This window comes from Ursus maritimus, unplaced genomic scaffold, assembly GCF_017311325.1.
Source record: "Ursus maritimus isolate PB19 unplaced genomic scaffold, ASM1731132v1 scaffold_2, whole genome shotgun sequence".
NCBI classification, from domain to species: domain Eukaryota; kingdom Metazoa; phylum Chordata; class Mammalia; order Carnivora; family Ursidae; genus Ursus; species Ursus maritimus.
Window position 1 is genome coordinate 17,530,598 of NW_024424452.1, and position 16,281 is coordinate 17,546,878.

Below are 16,281 nucleotides of genomic sequence, written 5' to 3' on the forward strand. Positions count from 1 at the left end.
GGGGGGGGCGCTGATGCGCGTACGCCTCGGTCCTCCTCCACACCCCACAGGCAGGTTTTATTTTAAGCTTTAAGGGTGTTCTCAGCCAAAACACTGAAGCTAAGCCACCCCCGCAGCTTCAAGGGCTTCGAGGGCTCGGGTTACCCCCCAAGCGCCGGGCTCCCCGGCTCAGGCTCAGACTAGGCTGCGCTCTGGCCACCACCACTCCCGGCATGCCCCGGGGCGCGCAGCCGCTCCACCAATCCCCGAGCCTCTTGGCGCCGCCGCCCCGCCCTCCTGACGCTGATTGGTCACGGCAAAGACTCCCTCCCAGAGGCGGGAAAGAGCTGCTGGTGTGAGGGTGCCTCCAAGTGCGCCCGAAGGCCCAGCCAGACCCCACACCTGTCCCGGGCTTCGCTGCCCGCCGCCCATCAGGGCTGGAACCCCAGGGACCCACTTCCACCCGCCCGGCCTGACCTTGCCCGCCCTCCCAGGGGCCCCTCGCAGCCGCAGGGTCGCCACCTGTCTGGCCCCGGACCTCCCCCGACCCCGCCCCAGCACCCACCACCCCAGCAGCCTGCCTGCCTTTTGGAGTTTCTTCCTTAACATCTTAGTCCTGCCAGAAGACAAGACTGGGGGCAAAGAAGGCTCCCTGTCCCCTGGTCTCCTTCATGGAGGCCCTGTGGGCCCCTGAGTACTAGCTGGCAGGGCCTCCCTTCTCCCTTCTCAGATTTGCTCCTTGACATTTGCCGGTGGCTGTTGCCTGGCAGTGGCAACAGCTGGGGTGGGGTGTGTACAGGAGGCCCCGTAACACTATCCCCCCTCCTGCTCCCTCATGAAATTGGAGCTTCCCTGCCTTGGGATGTTGGGGAGGGTTGTGGGGGGGCCCCGGCATCTGCAAGGACCACAGGGTTTTGGCTCCCGTGGGATGGATGTGGCTGTGGGGGGTCGTTGGCCCGGGTGTCCGGTGAGCTTTGTTTACAGGCCAATAGCCTGGCCAGGGAAACCCAAAAACATTCCCAGTTAAGCTCCGAGTTGTGCATGCACACCTGCGGGTTCCTGCTGCATGACAGCAGTGGCAGCGTATGTGTGAGTCTGTGCTTTGGAGTGTGTAGGACCTCAGGCCGGTGAGGGGCTGCAGGATCCCTGCGATTTCCAGCCCCGTTTGTCCCCGCACTCGTCTGTGCCCCCGTTGCCCTTCTTTATGTGTTGGAGGAAATTTCTCCCTTCCCCTGCTCCCCAGGTGCTGGCCTGGTTCGAGGAAGGCGAAGAGACCATCACTGCCTTTGTGGAACCCTTTGTCATCCTCTTGATCCTCATTGCCAATGCCATCGTGGGGGTTTGGCAGGTTAGCCGTGACCCCGCCTCACTCCTTCACATCCTGACACTAAACACAAAGCCAGCCTCCCTCCCAGTCTCCTCCTCCTCTGTCACTTCCTCTGGGAAGTGTTCTCCATTCCTAATGCCCAGCCTGGAAAGGGGATGGAGTATGGGAAAGAGATGGGAGACTGATGTTCCCATTGTCACTTGCTGGCTCCATAACCCAGGCAAGTTCCTTCACCTCTCTCAGCCTCAGTGTCCTCACTCGTAAAATGGGGCTAACAATCCTGCCCCTGGGCGGTGCTGAGATGGAACAGGATGCTTGTGGGGTGCCCACCCCTGTGCCTGGCATATAGTAGCCGGTCAATAAATGCTAGCTTGATTTCCCTTCTCTTCCCTTGCCACCCTCTACTTTTCCTGCCCCTTGCTTTCTGATTTTCTTTGATTCTCGTTTCTTCTTTCCCCTGAACCTCCTTATCTGTCTTCGGCCATAAATGACAGTTTCCTCAACACACACACCTACCCTCACGCGGGGTGTGTCTACTCCCCGATGCCAGGAGCCAGGACTGCATGACCTGACTCTTCCTCTGTCATGTCCCTGTTTCCCCCAGGACTCTGGCCCTGCCCCTCCCAATCCTCCCTGGATAGTCCCCTCCCATTCTACAACCTTCTTCCCTCTGATGACCCTCCTCTCCTCCACCTTGTCCCTCCAGGAGCGTAATGCAGAGAACGCCATCGAGGCTCTGAAAGAATATGAACCCGAGATGGGAAAAGTTTACCGGGCTGACCGCAAGTCAGTGCAAAGGATAAAGGCTCGGGACATTGTCCCCGGGGACATCGTGGAGGTGGCCGGTGAGTGATGGGAGTGAGTGGTCCAGGAAGGGAGGCCTTGACTTCGAGGCTGAGAGGATGCCTGTGGCTGGGGGGGCTGATTCTGCTGTCTGGGAGGTAGCGGGATGGTGGAGTCTTTGCTTCTCCTTCTCAGACTCCTCAGGAGGTCACCCCAGGGCACCATGGCCATAGCACCCCTCCCTGTCAGAGTCTCAGCAGGAACAGCCAGTCCTGTCCCTGACGCTCCAGGCGGACCCCCTGCTCCCCCTCCTCTCAGCCAGCACTTGCAAGCAACAGGTGGAACCTAGTCCCTGCCAATGGCCCCGTCTCCACCCCCCTCCCGAGGCCTGGCTTCTCTCTCCTTCCACCCACCCCCAAGCTTGGTCAGCTCTAAATCTTGACCTCTCAGTACCCTTGAGGCCTCTTGAAGGGGTAGGAGTGAGGGTAGAAGGGAGGAGGGGGGCCGAAGGCTCAAGCCCCCAACCATGTAAGGGAAACTTAGGCCCCAGCAGGGAGCACGGGACCTGGGAGGAGGGGAGCTCAAGGAGGGGCCCCGCCTCTCCGGTGAGGGACACTTAATGCCTGACCAGGGAGGGGTGGGGGCCGGGTGGCTAAGATTACTGGGATTCTGCCCCCTTCAGCGGTTTTTATATTTGCCTTGCGCCGGCCTTCCCACATCTCCAGGCCCCTGGCAGAGGGGAAAGTACTAGGCCCGCTTGCCTCCGCTAGACTCCCCAGTTGCCACTGCGGGAGGCCTAGGGAGAGGGAGGGAGGGCGGGCTGAAGACCCCAGGGCACCATCCCAGGGCCATCCTGCCATGGTGACCGTTTGGAGTCAGCGCCATGAATGTCTATAAATATCGCTTGGGCTTGGGTGACAGGGTGTCCCGCCCAACTCCGTTGCCGACCTCCTCCCTCCTCCGTCAGCTTCCTCTGGCACGGGAGGAGGAACCTTAGAAACAGGGAAAGGAAAGTGGCCCAATGAACCCCATCCCCAGTACTGTCCGTGGGACCTGGAGGGATTAGGCAGAGGCCCCGGGAGGCGATAAGCCTCTTCAAAGGCCCTGAAGTCCAGGGGGGCATCATCTGCCTTGTCAGCCTACCTGCAAGGTGGTTTCCTGGCCTGACCCCCTCCCTGCATCTCCTGCGGCCTGCCCCCACTCGTGCTTGGCCCCCTCCTGCCCTGCCATTCCTTCTCTGCCGCATAGCTCCCCCGCTCTCGCACCTCACCCACTGTGGCTTCCTGCCTTCCCTCGGGAGCGCAGACCAGGGCCTGGCAGGTTTCTGACAGGCCGTCTCCACCAGGCCCTGCAGGCCCTGTGCCCTATGCCCCTGCAGCTCCGCCCTCTCCTCCTACTCCTGCCCTTCTCGCCCTTCCCTCTGGCTCCACCTTTTGTCCTGCTGGACACAGATTTCCTCACTTCTCGTATTTTCTCCTGTTTCCTCTTGTTTCCCCCACCCCTGCCCTGTAATTCCACGGCCTCCTCTCCCCTCTGAAGCCCTTCTCTCAAATTCACCCGTTTCTTTTAGTTCTTTTCTTGCTCTTCTCACCCCATCTTCCTCCCTCTTGTTTGCCTCTCTGTTTTGCTGTCTCATTACACAACTGGATCATTCCTAATTTTCCCTTCAGCCACTCAGCGTAGACGTTTATTGAGCACATGCTATGTGCCAGGCTGTGCGCTGGGCCCTCTCACAGGCTCACAGCCCAGGGTGGGGAGAAAAGCAACAGGGGGGCAGTTGGAATGAGTGCTGAGAGAGGGATGCTTGCTGGGGCTACAGGAGCCCACGCCAAGGGCCTGACTCAAGCCCGGGGTGGGCACCCAGCCCCGGCGATCTGAAGGATGAGGTGAGGTAGTCAGACAGAGATCAGGCTTTTCTTGGGAAGGAAGAAAACTCCTTTCTCAGCTGACTTCACTCTCGTCTGCTCTCTCCACAGTGGGGGACAAAGTCCCTGCTGATATCCGCATCCTGTCCATCAGATCCACCACGCTCCGGGTTGACCAGTCCATCCTGACAGGTCCGGTGGGCCGGGTGGGAGGATGCTTCAAGGGGGCGTGGGGATGAGGTGGGGAGCTGCATGGACACACAGGGATGAAACTCCAGGTGGATGAAAGAGAGCAGCCGGCTCCCTCCTGGCTCCCTAGCACCGGTGACGTCAGCATGGCTTAGCTTTGTTCACCATTGCGAGGGGTGATGGGAGGTGAAACACAAGGGGTCATGGGAGAGGGCGGGGCGTTTGTGCCCATTCTCCAGATGGTCGTCGACCCCGTCCTTCCACATGGACATTCAGACACCCAGAGAACTGTCCTGTTGCTTCAAACCCCCACCCCTGAGTGAGGAACCACAGATTCTGGGACAAGCTGGAGGGTCTGGCTGTGCTTAAAACCACAGCTGCTTCCATTTCTCCACTGGGAGAGAGACAGTGAAGAGCCAGCAAGCCTTCCCTGTGGTCCAAGGAGGCAAGGCTGGCCCGGCCCAGGGTGGCCGCCCGAGCCCCTGCCCAATGGGGAGAGGAGGGCATCTCCCTTCCAGGAGCGTGCTCTGTTGTTGACCATGCCCCTTCCCATAAAAAACCTTCTTTGACTTTCACCAAGACCTGGTTCTTCTGAAGTCTATATATTATCGTCCCCATTTTACAGAGAACCGAGGTTGAGTGATCCCAAATTCTGCAGCTTGTAAGTGGTCAAGCTGGGGCTCGGGTCCAGGTCATTTTACTCCAAGTGCGATGGCTTTCCCACCTGCCTCCAGTGGCTTTTGCCAGAGTTCAGCCTCCCTCCAGAACTGTTGCTTGGTCGTCACCAGGCCCTGTCCTGCCAGGCAGGGCCGGAGTCAGGGGTGGGAAGGGTGGGAGGAGGACATGATGTCATTTGAAAACCTCTTGGCTCCTTGTCCGCAGGCGAGTCCGTATCTGTCATCAAGCACACAGACCCTGTCCCTGACCCCCGAGCTGTCAACCAGGATAAGAAGAACATGCTTTTCTCGGTGAGCCACGCGGGGCCAGCTGTCACGCGCTCGAGCCGGAGGCCCCGGTGGGGGACAGACATGCGCGAGGAAAGATGAGGCCCGCCGTTGGGAGGATGCAGTGGGAGGGTCGCCTCTCGCCCGACTCCTCGCCTCTCGTCCTCCCTCTCAGGGTACCAACATTGCCGCTGGCAAGGCCTTGGGCATCGTGGTTGCCACTGGTGTGAGCACCGAGATTGGGAAGATCCGCGACCAAATGGCCGCCACAGAACAGGACAAAACCCCCCTGCAGCAGAAGCTGGATGAGTTTGGGGAGCAGCTCTCCAAGGTCATCTCCCTCATCTGCGTGGCCGTCTGGCTCATCAACATCGGCCACTTCAACGATCCTGTCCACGGGGGCTCCTGGTTCCGTGGGGCCATCTACTACTTTAAGATTGCCGTGGCCCTGGCTGTGGCCGCAATCCCAGAAGGTACGGCAAGCTCTCTTTCTCCTCCCATGGGCTAATCGAATCCACAGAGGCCCCTTTCCAAGTAGGGTAACATTTACAAGCTCCAGGGATCGGGACCCGATTTCCTTGGGGGCCGCCCTTCACACCCTTCCTTTCCTCCCCACAGGCCTCCCTGCCGTTATCACCACCTGTCTGGCCCTGGGCACCCGGCGGATGGCAAAGAAAAATGCCATCGTGAGGAGCTTGCCCTCCGTAGAGACTCTGGGCTGCACCTCTGTCATCTGTTCGGACAAGACGGGCACCCTCACCACCAACCAGATGTCTGTCTGCAAGGTCAGGGAACAGTGGGACTCCTACTCCCAAGAAGGCCTTAGAGGTGAAATGAGCCCTCCAAGGATGGGGTCAGCCCTTCCTCCCTGGCAGCTTCTCCTTCTGGCCGGGCAGGAAATGCATGGAGGGCAGGTGCAGATTGCCACCCTGCCAGCTGTGAAAAGGACGAGCGGGGGCCCCTCTGCGCCCCCCGCCCCCAGAATGGTCCTCCGTGGCCGGTCCAGTGGTGGGTGGTCAAGCAGTGAGGAGCCGCAGGCTGTGTTGAGGGCTCTGCAACAGTGCGATGGGATAGGAAAGGAGCTGTGGGCCTGTCGCTGGCAAAGTCACGGGCACCGCTAGGATTGATGTGGTCCGCTGCCTGCGATCGTGATCGCGAGGACATGCTCAGTGTCAGAAAAGAAGAGGTGTCATGTTTTTTTTCTGCCCTCCAAGAAGTTCCCAGTCCTCTTGGCAGGGGGATCGGGGTCGGGGGGCATCATTCAGGGACCCCAGGCAGAGAACCCCTGCCCTAAACAGAGTTCTGTGTAAGAGCACGTCCATGAAGCCCAAATTGTTCTGAGACTCAAGGGCGGTGTAGTCAGACCAGGGTGACAAAGGCTATACCGTGCGCTCCTTGGGGAGACCCCCGAGCTTGCTGGTGCTTGAAAGCCTCAGAGAAGGCTGACCGTCGAAAGGGTGCATTCGACTTCGTTGAACCCCAGAACCGTTGTCTCTCGGAGCCTGTCTGAAGCCCCGTCCCTCCCCCGCTGGCTGTAGTCCAGGGCGGGCTGCTCCTCCCTGGGACCTTCCAGAGCCCAGGCCTCAAAGCCTCTGCAGCTGGCCTCCTGCCCTGGTTCCTAAAAATGAATTGATTGCCCTCATTTGAAAGTCAAGAGATTTTACAGGAAAATAACCTGAATTTGTGGATCTTCCTGCAAAACGGGAAGATCTGGCCACGAGCTGCTGACAGCGGGCCGCGGGCGCTCGAGTACCTCGCTGCGCACATTTCCCTTCCCTTTGTTACCTCGCCCGAAGGAGCCTCGAGTGTGGCCTGCAGAAACTAGGGACTTTGGCCTAGAGGCCGCTAGCAGCACACATGGAAGATGATGGCCAGGGGGCGGCGGGGAGGCTGGCCTAGCCTGCGGGGGTGGCCGGGAAAGGGACGGGGCACCGGCCTCCCCTCGGTGCCAGCTGCCTTCGCGTATGGTGATATGGTGACAGCTAGACATCTGTCCGCATGCCCCTCTCCCTGCAGATGTTTATCGTCGACAAGGTGGACGGAAACATCTGTGTCCTGAACGAGTTCTCCATCACTGGTTCCACTTACGCTCCAGAAGGAGAGGTGTAAGTCCCCAGAAGTCCTCCCCTCAGCTCCCCCTGCGCCCCGCAGACACCCCCCCCCCACTTCTCTCCTGGGGGCCTCCCTCTAGTTTTATCTTCCTGTCTCCTCTTCCTTCCCTGACCTTGTTCTCTCTCCCGCCTGAGTGGTCTCCGCATCGGTGGCCACATCCATGACTGGCCCTCGCCGCTCTCCCCATGTTCTCTCTGCATCTCGGTTCCTATTCTCCTCTACCTGTCTCTTCTCCTTCCTTCCTCCCCGCCCCGCTGCCAGCCTGAAGAATGATAAGCCAGTCCGCTCAGGGCAGTATGATGGGCTGGTGGAGCTGGCCACCATCTGTGCCCTCTGCAATGACTCCGCCTTGGACTTCAATGAGGTAACCTGTCCGCTCCTGACGCAGCCCCTCCGTCCCCTTCCCACTGGCTGAGGCCAGGCCTCCTCCCCGGGCCACGTGGGAAGGGGACACTTTGTACCAAGGCCTCTCCTGGGTGGAAGGGGGAGGGAGCGGCTGGCCCCCTTCCCGTTCTAGCGGGAAGGTGGGAGCAAGGGCCAGGAGCGCAGGGCACTTACTTCCTCTTCCTCTTCTGTCCTCTCAGACCAAAGGTGTTTATGAGAAGGTGGGCGAGGCCACCGAGACTGCGCTCACCACCCTGGTGGAGAAGATGAATGTATTCAACACCGAAGTGAAGAACCTCTCCAAGGTGGAGAGGGCCAATGCCTGCAACTCGGTGAGTCTGGGCGCTCCCTCCCATGGGGTCCTTCTTTGCTCGGGATCACACAGGCCGGGACCCAGGGAACCTCAGGGGGCAGGACCTTGTGTCCTGTGCTGGGACCCCAGGCAGCACGGGCAGCCGGCCTCTCCACAGCTGTTGCTGGCCAGGCCGGCTTTGGGTAGGTCCTCCTGCCCCTGGACTGATTGGCACTCACCACCTCCTCCCTGCAGCCCCCCTGGATGACACTTCTCTCACTGTGTCCCCAGAGAGAAGGGACAACACTGGGCACAGAAACGGCAGCCACCCATCATGGGGCTTCCCTGGTGCAGATGAACAAACCCCATTCTGTTCCTCTCTAAGATTTTGCTGTTAATATTTCTTTAATGCGTATACTGAGCTCCTCTCGTATATTATGTTCTACTCATCGCTCATTGTTTTGTTGTCTCTTTTCTGTATATGTAAGACGCTCATTGCTGCTTTACTTAATAGGACAGGAATAATGAAAACAATCTAAATATCTATCCGTAGAGAGTGCGTGGAAGAAATTTACAAATGCTAATATAAACATCATCCTATCTTTTATTTATTGGTACTTTTATTCTTGTTTTCTCTTGAAATCTCTATCACCTGGTTGGTGAAAAAGGGCTCGCATTCATTTTTGTGGCGTGTTTATTACTGCGTGCCAGGAACTGGGTCTGCGTCGTCCGATAATACGTCTGTAGGGCCCACGTGTAGTTATTTCAATTTAAATTAATTAAAATGAGATAAAAGTAAAAACTCATTTCTTTGGCTGCACCAGCCACATTTTCCATGCTGAATAACCGTGCTCAATGACACCATATTGGATGGTTCCGATTACAGGACATTCTCATCATCACCGAAAGTTCTAGACGGTACCATATTGTGCCATCCTGTTTCAGTTGTGCTTTAAACTAGACACTGTAAGAAAGCGGCAACACCAGTCTTGAAGTTCTCTCTATTTACGCTGTAGGTACCAGACTGAGCTCCAGTCCGAGACTCAGCTTGGGGTCTGCTCTGACCTCCAGATCCTTTCGGACTATCTTTTAAGGAGTCTGGGACTCCGCCCTTCTAGCACAGCATTGTCATTCTCATCCCACCAATCTCACGTCTGGCCTCTTCCTCTCCTCTTTCCCAGGTGATCCGCCAGCTAATGAAGAAGGAATTCACCCTGGAGTTCTCCCGGGACAGGAAGTCCATGTCTGTCTACTGCTCCCCAGCCAAATCCCGGGCTGCTGTGGGCAACAAGATGTTTATTAAGGTCAGAAATCAGAACCAGCCTCAGCCCCCCCTTCTTCCTAATCCTGAGCCCTCTCCTGTCCCTGCCCCCTTCACCTTGTCCTGGAAGAAAGCGGTCTCTGAAAGCTCTCCTGGTCCCCTAGGGCGCCCCCGAGGGGGTCATTGACCGCTGTAACTACGTGCGAGTTGGCACCACCCGGGTGCCCATGACGGGGCCGGTGAAGGACAAGATCTTGTCGGTGATCAAGGAGTGGGGCACGGGCCGGGACACGCTGCGCTGCCTGGCCCTGGCCACCCGGGACACCCCCCCGAAGCGAGAGGAGATGGTCCTGGACGACTCTGCCAGGTTCATGGAGTACGAGGTGAGCGGACGAAAGCCTCCCCTCGCCCCAGGGTCATCCACACACACCCCCTGGTTCCACCCGTGTTGTGTCCTACTGCGTCGTGGGGCGTGGTTCCACAGTGAGCTATTCCCAATGCGAGAAGTGGGGCTAGACCTGTACTCCGGGGCGCGGGCCTTACCTTGCAGGCCGGCTCTCTGCAGAGCGCCAGAGTCCACTCCTTCGTTTTCTAGACGGGACCTGGTGGCCCGGCAGGTAGCCTGGACTTGCTCAGGGCTGTAGACCCAGTGAGTGGCCCCGCCGAAGGCAGAAACAACTTTCCTAACTCCCAGTTCTAGTTCTTTCCTTGAAATATCTGCAGGCGGTCCCCCACCCTGGGCCTGGCAGCACCAGGCCTGCAGGCACACGTGTGAACAAGGAACGTCTCAGGCCCAGGGGCAGCTTTCCCCGCATCTCCCCCCTCCCCGCCCCGGAGCGTCCTCCCTGGCTCATTTTCCGAGTCCTTCCCCGACGCTGTCGCTCTCTGCTGTCTCCCCAGACGGACCTGACATTCGTTGGCGTGGTAGGCATGCTGGACCCCCCCCGCAAGGAGGTCACAGGCTCTATTCAGCTGTGCCGGGATGCCGGAATCCGAGTCATCATGATCACTGGGGACAACAAGGGCACAGCCATTGCCATCTGCCGGCGGATCGGCATCTTCGGGGAGAACGAGGAGGTGGCCGACCGAGCCTACACGGGCCGGGAGTTCGACGACCTGCCCCTGGCCGAGCAGCGGGAGGCCTGCCGTCGCGCCCGCTGCTTCGCCCGCGTGGAGCCGGCCCATAAGTCGAAGATCGTGGAGTATCTGCAGTCCTACGATGAGATCACGGCCATGGTGAGCAGATGGTGGGGCTGCGCGGCTGGGGGGCGTCGGGGGGGGGGCGCCCCCCGGGGAACTGAGATGCGCGAGGGAGGGTCAGCCCCCTGGGAGGGGTACGTGCGAGGGTTTGCGGCCCACCTTCTCGCTCTGCCCTCAGACCGGCGATGGGGTCAACGACGCCCCCGCCCTGAAGAAGGCCGAGATCGGCATTGCCATGGGATCGGGCACCGCCGTGGCCAAGACGGCTTCCGAGATGGTGCTGGCCGACGACAACTTCTCCACCATCGTGGCCGCGGTGGAGGAGGGCCGCGCTATCTACAACAACATGAAGCAGTTCATCCGCTACCTCATCTCCTCCAACGTGGGCGAGGTGGTCTGGTAAGCAGCCGGGCGGGCGGGTGCCCGGCAGGAACCCGGGGCTTGACCACAGGTCCGGAGGCAGGACGGACACGTGACCGCCTCCTTCTGGCAGCATCTTCCTGACCGCCGCCTTAGGGCTGCCCGAGGCCCTGATCCCCGTGCAACTGCTGTGGGTGAACCTGGTGACGGACGGGCTCCCGGCCACGGCCCTGGGCTTCAACCCACCAGACCTGGACATCATGGACCGGCCCCCCCGGAGCCCCAAGGAGCCCCTCATCAGTGGCTGGCTCTTCTTCCGCTACATGGCAATTGGGGGTGAGCAGGACGGATGGGGACCCCACAATCCTTCCCAACCCTTGGGACTAACCCCCTCTCTGGCATACCTGCTCCCCTAGCACAGCCATCCCAATGGGTCCTCTTCCTCAATGGGCCGTCCGTGGCCGCGAGCCCTCTTGACACCTGTCTGCCCAGCCGTGACCCCGACTCCCATCTTCTCTCTACCACAGGCTACGTGGGTGCAGCCACTGTGGGAGCGGCTGCCTGGTGGTTCCTGTATGCAGACGACGGACCTCATGTCACCTACAGCCAGCTGGTAGGGAGGATAGAGGAGGGAGGCGGGTGGGGAGCAGGAGGGAGGCGTGGAGGCTTCTGTGGGATCCCAGCTCCCGTCTCCTGCCCCTGCAGACTCACTTCATGCAGTGCAACGAGGAAAACCCTGACTTCGAGGGCGTGGACTGTGAGGTCTTTGAGGCCCCCGAGCCCATGACCATGGCCTTGTCCGTGCTGGTTACCATCGAGATGTGCAACGCTCTGAACAGGTGGGGCCTGCCCGCCCGCCCCTGCCGCCTTCCAGGGACCGCTGTGTCCTCCCCCTTCCTCTCTCGGCTCACCACTGCTTTCTTGTGCTGTCCCCCACCCTGGGCTCCCCGCGGTCTCCCCTTCGCAGCCTGTCTGAGAACCAGTCCCTCGTGCGGATGCCACCCTGGGTGAACATCTGGCTGCTGGGCTCCATCTGCCTCTCCATGTCCCTCCACTTCCTCATCCTCTACGTCGACCCTCTGCCGGTGAGACTTCTCGGGCCGGGGACCGCCGTTCTGCGCCCCTTGGGGAGCCTCGGCAGGCGGGGGCGCCTACAGAGGGAGGAGGGAGGCAGGCTGGGGGCGGCGCCGCCTCCCGAGCGGGACACTGGTGGTCACCACCTCCGCCGGCCCTCCCAGATGATCTTCAAGCTCCAGGCCCTGGACGTCACCCAGTGGCTCATGGTCCTCAAGATCTCATTTCCAGTCATTGGGCTTGACGAGATCCTCAAGTTCGTTGCTCGGAACTACCTGGAGGGTAAGCCGCGCTTTCCTCCGAGACTTGTTCGCCCCTGGCCCCCCCACAGGCCCTCCCTCAGCGCTGCGAAGGCGCCCGCCCCCCCTTCCTTTTCAGTGGGGTGCTCTGGCCCTGCGAGGACCAGCGCCCCTTCCCTGGGCCCCCCTGCCCCTGCGCCCCTGCAGGCGCCCGCAGCTGCCTCCGCACTCTCGGCCTCCATGGCCGCCTCCGCCCTCCGTAACTCCGTGTCTCTGTCCTCTCTGGCCATAGGATAACCCGTTTCCCCCCCTCCACCTCTTTGAACCGTGTCACAGGTATCGCCCCCTTCTCGCCCTCAGCTGCTGTGCCCCGCGCGCGCCCCCCGCTACCCCTCGGGGACACCCCCGAGGTCACTCGCGCTCGCTGCTCCCCCCAGAGCCCTGCTGCCCCTGCCACGGCCGCGCTTCCCAGCGGGCGGGCTGCTGGCCTGACCCCGTGCGGTCAGCTGGGCGGCTGCGGGGCTGCGCTGGCTGGGCGCTGAGCTGTGCGCTGCCGGGGCTGCAGTGCTGGGGAGGAGTGGGGTGTGGGACACAGGGGAGTCTGGGGCGGGCGGGGTGGGGGGCTGCACCGACCCTCCAGGTGAGTGTGCCCAGGGAGAGGGGCAGAGAGCCTGGGAGGGCCTTCTCCTCTCCCCTCCCGCCCCCTGCCTCATCCTTCCCTCTCTCCTTCCAGATCCAGAAGATGAAAGAAGGAAGTAACCAGTCCTTTTGCCCCGTCTTCCCCACCCTGATAGTGACACATCTTCAGCCAGAGCCGTGGCACAGACTCCCACGTCCCCTCCACTCCCCGACAGTCTTCCGTTTATAAACACAAGGGTCCCTTTCACTTTTCCACCCTCCGCCACAGCCCCTCTTCCCTTCTGCTCTTGTGAACCCTCCCCTCCCCAGCCCCATGGGGCTTGCAGGGACAAGGCGACCGACTGAGCTGAGCTGCTTATTTATTGAAAATAAATGACAGAAAAGTCTGGTCTTGACTCTGTGCACATCTTGGGGCCTGGGTCGGGCCCCTGGGGACAAGCATCTTAGTGTCATGCAGTCCAGAAAGCAGCGGCCTGTCCCAGGGTGCACACGTGGAGGGACTGGCTGCCGCGGGCCAGAGGCTCCCAGCCACGACGCACGGTTCGGCTGTGCCTTGGGGAAGGGACGGCGCCGTGACGGGCACAGCTGTTAGTCAGGCTGGTGGGGGAGCAGCGGCAGGAGGGCTGGGACCCAGAAGGCAGCATGGCAGCCAAAAAGCCGCAGGGCTAAACCTACACCTTTGGTTCCTGGAGGGGGCTGGGCCTCCCACCGAGGTGTCGTCCTTGGGGGCAGAAGGCCAGCCACCCCGGGGAGGAGGAGCTGGAGAGAGGGCGGTGGTGGCCCCATCCCCTCAACCCCAGGCTTAGAGGACACGAAGACTCTATCCTGAGATCCCCAAAGCCCAGGCCTCTCGGCTCAGGAGCGGGGAAAGGCAGTCTCCCCCAGGCTGGGTGGCTTCTAGCCCCTCAAGTGTCCTTGATGTCCCTGATGTCCCTGAGGGGCGCCTCATCCATGATACCGCGCACTTGCTCCAGACTTTCTGCTTGGCGGATCCGTTCCAGGCGCACCTGTGGGGTCCGGTGCGGGAGGAAGGGGGAAGGGGGCCCTTGGTGGGGAAATGCAGCCTCCGCCCCACCTGCCAGCCCCCCAAGGGGCAAGGGCCCGGGACCAGTATACCCCGGGGCCCCACCTTCCCCAACCCACAGTGAAACTGGGATTCGAGGGCAGAAATGGGTCCTGAGAGAACGGCCTGCCAAGTGTGGGCAGGCGCAGGCAGGGCTGCCACCGTGAGCCAGACGCCAGGCTCGGGACAGAGGGCTTCCCACGTCCCACAGAGACGGGCGCGCGGGGTCTTCGATTTCTTCTGAGCAACAGCCCAGAGGAAAGGAGGACGCCAGCCTCGGCAGGAGGACAAGGACGCCCCTAATTGGGGGACTGTCCTTGTAGGACCTGGATCACGGCCGCCTCAGAAGGGGACACAGCGTACCTGCAGGGCCTGGGACAGTCGTACAAAGTCCCTCTGCACCTGCTCACTGGTCTCCAGCTCCGCCTGCAGCCGCAGCACCTTCGCCCTCTGCTCTGAGAGCAGGTCTGTGAGCTGGGCCTGTGGGGACAGGACGCAGGGCTGGGGCCTCGCGCCGCACAGGAGGGTGCGTGGCCGGAGACACACGATGTCTGGACAGGGGAGCCCCCTCCACCCCGGCCCTAAGCCTGACCTCTTCTGTGAGGCCGGGCCTCACAGGAACAGAAAGGGCAGCAGGGGCCCCCAGAGCCCAGCCTCACCTTGCTCTGTTCCTGCTGGACCCGCTCCATCTCCGTCCTCAGGCTGCACAGGGAGGCTGGGAAGTCAGGCAGGGGCCAGCCGTCAGGCCCACGGCCTCCCTCCTTCCCGCCCCGCCCGGCCGGGCTCCGGCCTGTACTCACCCTCTAACACCTCTGTGTGGGAAGGAAAAAGAGAGAGGTCAAGGCTCCTCCTTCTTACACCGGCTCCTCTCGCCCAGTGCTCCCCTGCGGGGAGCTCAGCCTCCCCGGGAGCGAGCCCGGGGTGCCCCGCTCCCCGCCCCTCACCTGTCTCCTCCCGCTGCACCCTCAGCTGCCCGTCTAGACTGGCCCTGGCCGCCGCCTCCTCATCCAGCGCCTCGCGGAGCGTCACGATCTCAATCCGGAGGCGCTCGGCCTCGTGCTCCCGGGCCTGCTGCTGGGCGCGCGCCTCCTGCCGCGTGTGCTGCACCAGCTGCTGCAGCTCCTGGAGGGGACGCCGGTCACCGCTGGGGGCGGGAGGCCGCGGGGGCCACCGTCCCGGAGCAGGACACCCCCCTCCCACAACCAGCGTTAGCGCTCCGCTGTTCAGGCCGGCGCGTCCGTGTCGTGGATACGACACCAAAGCAGAGCAAGGCAACGACAAAGGTCAGGACAGCAGCCACAGAACCAAGGGGCACGGAGTGGACTTCGCGCTTCTTTGAACTCAGCAAAGGCCGCGCACAGATCAGTGACGCCCGCTTCTTACAAACCACGATGATGGTCAATTCGATTCTGTGCATCTCACTTCAAAATAACCAACCCACCGAATTCCCGCTCCCTTCATGCCGCGCACTCTGCTAACTCCTCTTCTCTTCACGCCAAGGCCGCGAAGCGGCTGTGCGCCCGTTCTTCAGACGCGGAGTCGAGGGACTTGGCCAGGTGACGCAGCGAATACAGAGCAGCCCGGGTCTGTCCCCAAGTCCCCTGGCTGCAGGCCAGTGCCTTGCCGTGTGTGCGGGGAAAGGGCCAGCGGGGCGGCCCCCGGGCTCTCGGCACCCACACGCCGCTTACCGGCACCGAGCTGGGCAGCGACTCCTCGTGGCCGTCCTCCTGCTCCAGACCCCGGGCGGCCGAAGACGGCGGCTGCTCGGCCCGCAGCCCTTGGTTTTCCTCAGTCAGCCGCTTCACCTCGTGGCTCAGGCACTTGTGTGACGTGGCCAGCTCCGCCTGGGGACAGACAGTTAGTAGGAGAGGCTGAGGGGGGCCCTGAACCCTCTTCCCGACACCACTGATGGCCAGAAAGCCCAGGCCGTCCTCTGCTGAGGAAGGAAGAAGCACTCTTTATTAAGTGTCTTCGACCCCCGAGCTCTTTTTTTTAAGTGGGCGTGGAGCCCACTTAATGTGGGGCTCGAACTCATGACACCGAGATCAAGAGTCGCAGGCTCCGCCGACCCGGCAGCCAGGCGCCCCTGATCCCCAAGCTCTTTACACACTCCCCTCAACGGCTCGGAGGTCCCAAGCGGCAGGACCTCGAGTGTTCTGTTTGGTCCATACGGTTTTGTTTCCTTTTTAAGCTGAAATTAGTTACCAACTTTAAAAACTGGGCGACAACACTAAGTACCCGGCTTTCTGGCTTCTCCTGACAAATGAGAAAATGCGGCAGCATCGAGCTCACATTCCCACCCGGCTCCCATCCCAGAGCCGAGGGGCAGCAGCGCCCTTGGCGGGCCTCCCGGCTGGCCACACGGCCCCTTCCCGTCTCCACCTGGCCCGATGGATTCATTTCCACTTCCCGTCCGGGCTGGGGGACATCCGATCTGCAAGCCTTGCTTTTAAGCCTCACTCGTGACCCTGCAAGCTAGGTCGCACCACCTGGATTTCGTGGAGGCGAGGCAGGGGCCCCGAGCTTGCGGGATCCACTCGAGATCACAGAGCTGATGCACGGGGGGGGGG

General features: G+C 61.3%; 2 protein-coding genes across 5 annotated transcripts in view; one reads left to right on the forward strand and one right to left on the reverse strand.

Annotated features, from left to right (window-relative positions):
- Positions 1 to 13,034, forward strand: part of ATP2A1 (ATPase sarcoplasmic/endoplasmic reticulum Ca2+ transporting 1) — a 15,847-nt gene extending 2,813 nt beyond the window's left edge. The window contains exons 1-20 of one of the 3 annotated variants that reach the window (XM_040635155.1): positions 1,196 to 1,327; positions 2,013 to 2,151; positions 4,066 to 4,146; positions 5,026 to 5,111; positions 5,263 to 5,560; positions 5,706 to 5,872; positions 7,104 to 7,192; positions 7,461 to 7,563; positions 7,784 to 7,915; positions 9,057 to 9,179; positions 9,301 to 9,519; positions 10,037 to 10,372; positions 10,515 to 10,735; positions 10,830 to 11,032; positions 11,224 to 11,309; positions 11,402 to 11,535; positions 11,664 to 11,781; positions 11,935 to 12,052; positions 12,302 to 12,345; positions 12,743 to 13,034. In XM_040635155.1, coding sequence (XP_040491089.1) covers positions 2,064 to 2,151; positions 4,066 to 4,146; positions 5,026 to 5,111; positions 5,263 to 5,560; positions 5,706 to 5,872; positions 7,104 to 7,192; positions 7,461 to 7,563; positions 7,784 to 7,915; positions 9,057 to 9,179; positions 9,301 to 9,519; positions 10,037 to 10,372; positions 10,515 to 10,735; positions 10,830 to 11,032; positions 11,224 to 11,309; positions 11,402 to 11,535; positions 11,664 to 11,781; positions 11,935 to 12,052; positions 12,302 to 12,306 — 2,607 coding nt within the window. In that variant the 5' untranslated portion in view covers positions 1,196 to 1,327; positions 2,013 to 2,063 and the 3' untranslated portion in view covers positions 12,307 to 12,345; positions 12,743 to 13,034. Of the gene's footprint in view, positions 1 to 1,195; positions 1,328 to 2,012; positions 2,152 to 4,065; positions 4,147 to 5,025; positions 5,112 to 5,262; positions 5,561 to 5,705; positions 5,873 to 7,103; positions 7,193 to 7,460; positions 7,564 to 7,783; positions 7,916 to 9,056; positions 9,180 to 9,300; positions 9,520 to 10,036; positions 10,373 to 10,514; positions 10,736 to 10,829; positions 11,033 to 11,223; positions 11,310 to 11,401; positions 11,536 to 11,663; positions 11,782 to 11,934; positions 12,053 to 12,301; positions 12,346 to 12,742 lie in introns of those variants that run through there. The other 2 variants (XM_040635154.1, XM_008685219.2) reach the window with 2 other exon arrangements.
- The window catches only part of RABEP2 (rabaptin, RAB GTPase binding effector protein 2), a 12,155-nt gene continuing 8,864 nt past the window's right edge, over positions 12,991 to 16,281 (reverse strand). Inside the window, exons 8-13 of one of the 2 annotated variants that reach the window (XM_040635156.1) lie at positions 15,400 to 15,555; positions 14,656 to 14,833; positions 14,512 to 14,523; positions 14,371 to 14,426; positions 14,075 to 14,191; positions 12,991 to 13,655 (exon numbers count right to left, since the gene is read on the reverse strand). In XM_040635156.1, coding sequence (XP_040491090.1) covers positions 13,554 to 13,655; positions 14,075 to 14,191; positions 14,371 to 14,426; positions 14,512 to 14,523; positions 14,656 to 14,833; positions 15,400 to 15,555 — 621 coding nt within the window. In that variant the 3' untranslated portion in view covers positions 12,991 to 13,553. Of the gene's footprint in view, positions 13,656 to 14,074; positions 14,192 to 14,370; positions 14,427 to 14,511; positions 14,524 to 14,655; positions 14,834 to 15,399; positions 15,556 to 16,281 lie in introns of those variants that run through there. The other variant, XM_040635157.1, reaches the window with a different exon arrangement.